Source organism: Musa acuminata, chromosome BXJ2-3, assembly GCF_036884655.1.
Source record: "Musa acuminata AAA Group cultivar baxijiao chromosome BXJ2-3, Cavendish_Baxijiao_AAA, whole genome shotgun sequence".
Lineage (NCBI taxonomy): Eukaryota > Viridiplantae > Streptophyta > Magnoliopsida > Zingiberales > Musaceae > Musa > Musa acuminata.
The window spans coordinates 2,873,926-2,883,196 of record NC_088340.1 but is presented as its reverse complement, the minus strand read 5'-3'; the positions used below and the strand labels follow the sequence as shown (position 1 = coordinate 2,883,196).

Here is a 9,271-nt window from a genome sequence, read left to right as displayed (position 1 = left end):
AATTGGGTTTGATCATTAAGAGCTTATGTGATTTTTCTTAGTTGCAAGTGTTTTTTTTTTTTATAGTGTTAGGATTTTAATAGCAATAAGAGTTAGGATTTTGATCACAAACTTATAGCATTAAGTATGTTCTTCAGCATGTCAATCAATCATTCAGCTTGATATCTAAGTTTTTGCTTGATAATTTTTTAACACAATGTTCGACTCTCTAGCTCGAGATTTGGACATTTAATGGTTCAAGTTTACGATAAAAAATATATTAGTTTATTTAGCTCATCAATTAATTTTATGATCAAATTTTAAAATTCAATAAATAGCATCTATTATAAGATTGTTGTAATTATTGAAGGTTTATGTGTTGTTATTGTTGAATAAATATGATGATTTAAATAGACTCTAAACTATTGGCTAATATCATTACATCCTTAGCCAGCATTCTTTTTTTATGAAAAAAAATTAATTCTAAAGATGTCGGATGCATTTGCTCATGATAATGATTTTATTAAGACTACAATGACCTACTCAGATGTGGATCCTCGAGGAAAGATTAACGATAGTTTGCTTATAAGAAAGAAAAAAAAAAAAGAAACATTGTTTGTAATGATGCAATTTACTATTTGAGCTTTTATGATTAATACATCATCGAGACATCCGAGTTGATTAGTCTATTATTACAGTGTCATATAATATGGGTGTAATAATTTATCATAAATTGCTCATAATGTGAAGCATACTCACGAATCGAAGTTCGAAATGTAATCCTCCTGGAAACTTAATGTAATCAAACATATTCATACTCTCTAAAGACCTTTCGTTGGGGTTTTGAGGTTACGGTTTGCATGTGTCTTGCAAAGACAATGGAGTAACTCTTTTTTATTTTTGGCTGAGTAATTTCCCCATTTTGGTTTTATGATGGCTCTAATTCTCCTTAATAAATTTAATATTATTTTTTATTTGGGAAATTAACACCTTGTAATAAAATAAGTTTCATTCCAAATCACTCCATGGAAAGCAAGAAACAAGATCGAGTGTGCATTTCATCGAATGTCTGCGTCGATCTACGAGTGATAGGAGGAATACAAGCTACGCTTCTAAATGGCCTGCGGAGATCATCAGGCGATGATGCTGATTTCATGCTCCTCATCTCCAACGATTAAGAAGTGGGATCCTTTGTCCAACACCCTTCTGCCATCGTCCGTGACTCGGCTGAGATGCTCGCAAGCGCTCAGAGAAAACTCCACTTTGGTGCTCTCTCCAGCCTCCAAGTGCACGCTCTGGAAATCCACCAGCTGCTTCACCGGCCTACCATGTTCTGTAGATGGCCAGCGAGAGAAGAGCAACACAGGGTGCCGTCCGGCCATGGGACCATGGTTCTTGACGCCGACCGTAGCAGAGATTTTAAGTTCTCCGCATGTGTTGAAGCCTAAGCTTGCGATGTCATAACTGAGAGTGTTTGGATCATTCGGGTGAGCCTGGGGAGACAACGAGTTGTTCAGGTAGATCGAAGTTGTAGTTCCAGCTGCGAATTCATATGAATGACTGGAGTAGCTGAGCCCATAACCAAATTGGTAGACGGGCTTGCCGTTGTAGAATCTGTAGGTGCGTCCCGGATAGCCCGTGGCAGGGTCGGCCCTCATCCTCATGTCGGTCATCGGCACCTTTGTGAACTCTTGTGGATACCAAGTAACAGGCAGTTTCCCCCCTGCGCCGACCAGGTTGATCAAGTAAGTAGCGTGAAGTAACCCTTACCGGTATAAAGATACGAAGTCTTGCGAGTTAGCGTGAACATTGGCATGTTACATAGCAAAGAAATCATGAGACGTTTCACCTGGATTGTGGTCTCCAAAGATGATGCTTGAGATCGCTGATCCACCTGCTTCACCGGGAAAACCTGCCCACAAGATAGCTCCTATTCTCGGGTCGTCCTTTGCGAACGTAATGTCCAGCGGACCACCGGAAATCAACACCAGGATGATGGGCTTCTTTGCTGCTTCGGCAACTTTGGATATGAGAGTCTGCTGCGTTCCTGGGAGAACCAAATCCGTCCTATCAAGATCCTCTCTCTCCTGATCTTGATCCAACCCCATGAACATGATGACATAGTCCACTGAGCTCGCCAATTGGACAGCTTCGGGGATATCACTGACATTGCCAGGAACGTTACACCCTATTGCGAATCGGGTGTTGTTGACGGACCTCTGCAATGCGTCAAGTGGGGTGATAACCTCGCAAGGAGGGCCATTGTAGTTACCCAGAAGGCTCGGAGGGGCGTTAGAGTTTGGGCCAATCACACCAAGAGATGTAACGTTTGATCTCGCTAGAGGAAGGGTATTGCCAATGTTCTTTAAGAGAACGATGCCGGCTTGGGCTGCTTCGAGAGCCAAGTTTTTGTGCTCCGTCGAACAGACTTGGCTAGGGGGGATATCCCCTGAAGGTAGCTTTTGTGGATCTCCATTGAAAAGTCCAAGCTTCATTCTCAAGGAGAAGCCATTGAATAGGGCTCTGTCTACATCACTTTCAGATATATTCCCGTTTTTTATTGCAGCTCCTACATGCTGACTCATAGCCTTACCGCAATTTATATCCACTCCTGCAAATTTTTTGGACATGATTAGTACTTCTTTCGACATGGGACAAGTATGTTCATCTTCGCAACACCGACTTTGAAGAGAAATAATCGATGCAATTATTAGTCGTAGATCTTCTTGATATATATTATTTGCTAATAATATTATGTTAATGGATGAGAGTCTAAATAGACTTAATTATAAACTTAAGCTACAAAGGTAAATCTTAGAAACTAAATATTTTAAATTAAGTAGGTATATAAAATGCAAGCTTAGTGATTATAAAAATAGACAAACGAATATAGTTGAATTAGATGGACAAAAATTACTCTAAGTAAAAACCTTAGGTATTTTGGATTAATTATTTAACAAGATAGAAAAATCTATAAATATATTATTTATAGAGTAAAAATAAGATGGTTAAAATGAAAAGAGGCATTAAGAGTCTTGTGTGATCATCGGACACCTCTAAAATTAAAAGAAAAATTTTATAAGATAGTTGTGAGATCGATAATATTTTATAGATCTAAGGGTTAGATAGTTAATAAACAAAATATAAAAAAATTTATGTTGTTGCGATGAAAATGTTGAGATAGATATATGAAATTATTAGGAAAGATAGAAAAAATATTTTTATTTATGAATAATTAGGTATTACTTTAATAAAAGATAAAATGAGAGAAAATCATTTAAAATGATATAAGCATGTACATAGAAGGCCTTCAAATACGATAGTCAGAAGAGGTAAAATAATTAATGTTAGTTGTATCAGAAGAGATTAAAGAAGTCCTAAAAAGATTTTAATAAAAACTATAAATAAAGATTTAAATATTCTAAACTTAAATTATATCAATGATCATAAAAGATTTATTATAATTGATCCTAAATAATTGAGAATTGTGAATTTTATTATTATTATTATTATTATTGTTATTATTATTATTATTATTATTATTATTTATTATTATTATTATATAGGTTTACTATATTAAGCTTTTGACCCTTACAAATATCTAAGGCTGAATTAGTAAGAGAAATAAAAGGATCATGGACTTGCTACATTAAGCCTTTGGCCCTTTAGAAGTCTGTTGCTTGCTTATGTTGTGTCAGTTGTACAAGCTATAAACAATAAAAGCCATGCATAATCCTTCTTACCAGCTTTGAGAGCATAACTAACAGCCTCTTCGAGCGTTTTGGCGTAGTGCGTAGCACCATAAATGAAATCAACTGCAGCACAGTCCGAAGCAATGTACCTGAGGAATAGTCAAAGAATGATGATAGTAAGGAAGAAGACGAAGAGAAAAGAAGAGAGATGCTTCGTAGTGACATTATGTTTCGCTAAACACAGACATTGGATCAAAACAATAGGTCAGTGATCTGAATTGAAGGGACTATTAATAACCAGCTCATACTAATACGAAATCCCTACGATTATACCCATCAAGACCCCACGCGTTTTTGGCTTGCTCGGTCAGAAGATTGTGATCAGCACAGGTGGGTACTCCATTGACGCGATTGTAGGAACACATGACACAAGTGCCTCGACCTTCTTGGACGCAGCCTCTGAAAGGCGGCTGAAAAGTATCTTCCATGTCCTGAGCCGTCACCTGAGCAGCACCAAACAAGCCACTGAGATGCTCGCTCCTCAAATATGATCGATCATTTATTTAGTTGTGTTGTGTAAGTAGTAACTATTAAGATTTAAACTAGTATTTTTTATTGGATGCATAGAACTTAAGTTAAAAAGTAGTTTAAGATTTTATAAATATTTTAACTGTTTTTTTTTTCTTTTCTTCCATCTTAATTTATCTTTATCCTATTATTTGATTTGATTCTAGACTAGCAATATCATGTTATTATTGATTGTACTCACGTATGATCTCTCTCTTTCTTGACGGGAACACATCATTCTTACACTAGTAACTTACCCGAGCATCGAAGGTATAGCGAAGGGTGCCGTTCCATCTATCCAAATCATAAGCTGTGAAGTGTTTGCAGCAAGCTGAAGCCATCAGCTGGCCGGGCCTTTCCCCTGTGGGGGAATCGCCCTGTAGTCCTCTCACAAAGGCTACGGCATACTTGCTTGCCGTCGTGGGATCCTCACCGGGAGTCTCCTGGCCTCTGCCCCACCTGGGATCTCTGAATATATTCACGTTTGGCGACCAAAATGTCAATCCATCAGCATGTCCCGCGTTGTACAGTGCTCGAGCCTCCACCGCGATAGCCTTCGAACATCAGAAGAAGATGCAACCACTAACATTAGTCTCCCTCTTTCCTAGAGATATACTGACATATCAAACTTCTTAAGTTTAAGCTACTCCAAGTCCTTCGGTTTCCATCATACTTAGCATAAAACAATCACGAACATTACAATGGAGGAATTTGGAGCATGCACTACCTGTCCGATACGATACCATAGGTATTGGTCGAAGGATGCTGCGGTAAGTATAACTTGGGGGAAGCTGGTAGCACCTGGAATGGTGAGGGGGTCGAAGTGGATACCATGTCCCCAGGAGGACACACCGTGCAATGCCTCCGACCACCAATAGTACTTCGGCACGCCGAGTCGGGGGATTGCAGGAGTTTCATCATCCAGTTGTTGTATCTTCTCCTCCAAGGTCAAGCGTGAAATGAGATCATTCACCCTCTTGTCGATGGGCAGCGTCGTCTGACAGAATCCGTAGTTTCGCGTCGATGGGCTTGCAGGATCGCATGCAAAGGGAGGAGAGGCTGAAACGACTGAGACCGGTTGTGCAAGAAGCAGCAGCACTAGTGCGCTTGAAAAGATGAGACCCCGAGTTCCCATCCTCTTAGCCGCTATGAGTTGGGAAGCCAAAGACACCGACGATATATATAGAGGCGATTGACCAAAGTCTGCTCATTGGAAATGAATTTTCAATAGAAATTAGGATATAATATTGCAATCCTCCTTATTCCTTTTCTAATTTGAGAAACCTATACATCTCGCCATTCATTGTATATTTCTATTTTTTTGATACTTTAACGGGCAAGACATCTTCTTAATCAATGTGTATTTCCTACTTTTGAATATCCTGATAGGAAATTCATTAATTAAAAATAAAACCGACATGGAATAAAGATCAAACTGGTTTTTCAGATATATCCAGATTAAAAATGTGAAAATTTATTTTGGCATCTGTCTTTAGTCACTTTAGTCATATTATTAATATTAATAGGTAATGGACTAAGATGGAAAACTTTATTTTTTATACTTTTTTTTTTCTTCTTAAAACCGCCTCCCCCCCCCCCCCCCCCCCTTTTTTTTACCAGTTTCTTAAAACCGTCTCGCCTAGAATTATGTTAAATCTCAAATTTTGATAATAAAATTAATTGATAAAATTATGATATAATCTGTATTTTGAGTGACGTAGGACTAACTTCGATCAGAAAAGACAAATTGATTAAAGTAGAAAGAATCGGACGTTAAGTCGGAGTGGGACATATCAGGAGATTAGACATTGAGTCGGAGGATCAGTCAACGTGCTAGCAAAAGGACTTCGTGCTATAAGTTCGGGCATCGAGTCGAAGGATCATACATTGCGCCAAGAAGATCGAAAGTTACAGGAGGTCAATATACCGATTGGGCTAAATGAGAGGACGATGAACCGAAGGATCGGATGATATGTCAGACAATATAGAATTCTAGTCTTATAATTGGTTATCTTAATCGGTCGTAATAGAGTTAGTTTTTTAGTGTAACCATGTTAACTCAATTAGGGATCCATTGGGCCTAAGTTGGGATTGTTTTGGGCTAAGTGGAAGGCCTATTCGGTGACCCAAGGTTAGGTGTAACTACTAATGAGCTGAAAAAGTCAAGAGCACACTTTTCCAAGTTGTCAAGCGGTGGTACCGCCCAGACACAATCTCTTAGACTGTGTCAGATGGTGGTACCACCAGATTGGGCAATGGTACCATCTAATGTCACGGTGTCAGACGGTGGTACCACCAAACTATTGTGAAATCTTAGGGGCGACATTACATGCTCATCGGAAGAATAGAAAATAAAATCCCCAATTCTCAAAGATATATTTGTCATCATATGGTACGTAAAAATCCGTGAAATATAAAATTACGTGTGAGATAGATTGTGTTACCTAAAGAGATTGCATATCACTGAATCCCTGCAGATCTCTAGGAGAAGGTGAAAGAGGTTAAGCGCCCTCCTCTCTAGCGGTGATCCACACAGTAGAGCTGCAATAATGCTCCTCAAAACTTCATGCATGCTCTGAGGTGGAGAGGGGGAGGAGGATAGGAGATGAAGCAAAAAACTCTAGCCCATAAACTATTGAAACCCTCATATTTATAGAGGTCCCTTATCAACTTAACCCTAATGGATCCTCTCCTATTGGGTATTGAATCTTCATCCAACTACCCAAGCCTCTTAGATTAGTGGATCTCTAACCAATAATCTCTCATAGGCTCTTATTGGATCTCATGTATAAGATCCAATAATTTATGAGCTTATTTGATATCCAATAAGATATTCATATCTGAACCTCTACTAATCGCAATGCCTACCATATGTGTATGACCCTCTAGGCCCAATATCAAGCTAGTTGTAAGTCATATCTGTCAGAACTTCTTCTAGCTTAGTGAATTATTATCTCCATAATAATTCACTCGAGTCATCGACTGAAGATGTACTAGGCCACTATGTCGTTGTCCCTAGACAATATAGGGGAATCTAATCCATTGGACATGTCTATCCTCAATTACCATGTACCTTTAGTCCCTTATCTATCTAATATTCCAAAGATCGTATACCGGGCATGGTGCTATTATATTCATATGATTTCTAATCAAGTCTCGCTCTAATCAGATTCTCCCGGAGAACTCTTTCTCTCTTAATCCAATTGACCCTAACCAAGGATTTGACTAAGGAAGAACACATGAGACATTCCTCTCATGACATCGAGAGTGAATGATCATCTATCGACACTCAATAGCCCTCGTAAGATTGACTATCACTCCCAATGACCGGTTGTGTTAGATCTGGGACATCTAAACCTATAAGTCCGATAACAAAGAGAAGAGCACTCATACAGGATATCTTTGGTGTCTCAAGTCTAAAGACCAGATACACCACTAGGACTACGGAATCACTGTTTAATAATAAGACATCATCAACAATTCAGCATTCCGTAAGCGGATCAATCAATGAACTCATTCTCCAATGAGCACCTGTATTGTATCTCTAATGTCCCTACACGAGCAGCTTTGAGACCAACTACATCCATTATATGGACGGGTATACAACAAACTAGTCTGTCCGATTATCTCGATATCCCTCTCGAGTAACCTATGACTGAGATTATTTAAGATTTATGTTTAAAGGCGAATCAGTCTCATTATCGTGATCTCATCATGATCTGATTCTCATTGCACAGATCCAAGGACATCACAACATATATATATATATATATATATATATGCAACAAGCAATATAAAGTGATAAATGTTAAAATATAATAAGCAAAAAAGACTATGTGTCAAGTCACACGTGCCATCACTTACGTGATTAACTTGTAGGGCACTTATGAATAACAATCTCTCACTTGACCTAAAGCCAATCACATATGTGTCTGATCCCCATCAAACCCCTGTGACGCTCATAGACAATCTGAGACAATGAATTTGTCAGTGGATCTGCAATATTATCTTTGGATGAAACTCTTTTCACTACTACATCTCCTCGGGTCACGATCTCTCTGATCAAGTATAACCTCCTCAGAACATGCTTAGATTTCTGATAAGACCTAGGTTCCTTTACTTTTTCATTCAGACTCCCTCTTTTGCTGCCTCTGCTGCAACAATATACTCCGCCTCTATGGTCGAGTCAACAGTAGTATCTTGCTTGAAACTCTTCTAGCACACTGCTCCTCCATTCAATGTGTACACATACTCTGAATTCGACTTGCTATCATTAACATCGAACTGAAAACTCGAGTCTGTGTAGCCTTCAACCCTAAGGCTACTACCTCTATATATTAGTAAAAGATCCTTAGTCCTTCTCAAGTACTTAAGGATACACTTTACTGCTTTCCAATCCTCCAAGCTTGGATCCGCTTGATACCTGCTCGTGACACTCAAAGCGTGCGTCATATCAGACCTGGTACATAGCATGACATAATGATAGACCCTATTGCTAAGGCATAGGGTATCCTATCTATGTTCGCTCTTTCTTTAGGAGTCTCTGGGGATATACTCATAGAAAATGATATCTCATGTCTCATCGGTGTGAGACCTCTCTTGAAATTTTTCATGCCAAACTTTTTGACAATAGTATCTATTTACTTGGACTAGAATAACACAAGCATTCTCTTGGATCTATCTCTATAGATTTAAATCCCCAAGATATAGGATGCTTCCCTTAAGTCCTTCATGGAGAAGTGTCTAGATAACCAAGCCTTTACTGTGGATAGCATTCTTACATCATTCCCAATTATTAGGATGTCATCCACATATAACACCAAAAAGGTGATAGCGCTCCCACTTACCTTCCTATACACACAAGGCTCATCTTCATTCTTAATGAAGTCATAAGATCTGATTGCCTCATTAAATCTTATGTTTCAACTTCGGGAAGTTTGCTTTAGTCCATAAATGGATCTAAGTAATATGCACATCTTATATGGGTAGTCCTTGGATACGAATCCCTCGAACTGTTTCATATACACCTCCTC

The 9,271-nt window shown here is 38.6% G+C and overlaps 1 protein-coding gene across 1 annotated transcript; it reads right to left on the bottom strand.

Moving 5' to 3' along the window:
• Positions 1 to 1,112: 1,112 nt before the first annotated feature.
• On the bottom strand, positions 1,113 to 5,373 carry LOC103977349 (probable beta-D-xylosidase 7). Its single transcript, XM_009392842.2, has 6 exons — positions 4,966 to 5,373; positions 4,496 to 4,792; positions 4,005 to 4,174; positions 3,723 to 3,820; positions 1,829 to 2,590; positions 1,113 to 1,702 (listed from the first exon to the last, which is right to left on the bottom strand). Exons 1-6 carry the CDS (start codon positions 5,371 to 5,373, stop codon positions 1,113 to 1,115), a joined length of 2,325 nt encoding a protein of 774 aa, XP_009391117.2.
• Positions 5,374 to 9,271: the final 3,898 nt, after the last annotated feature.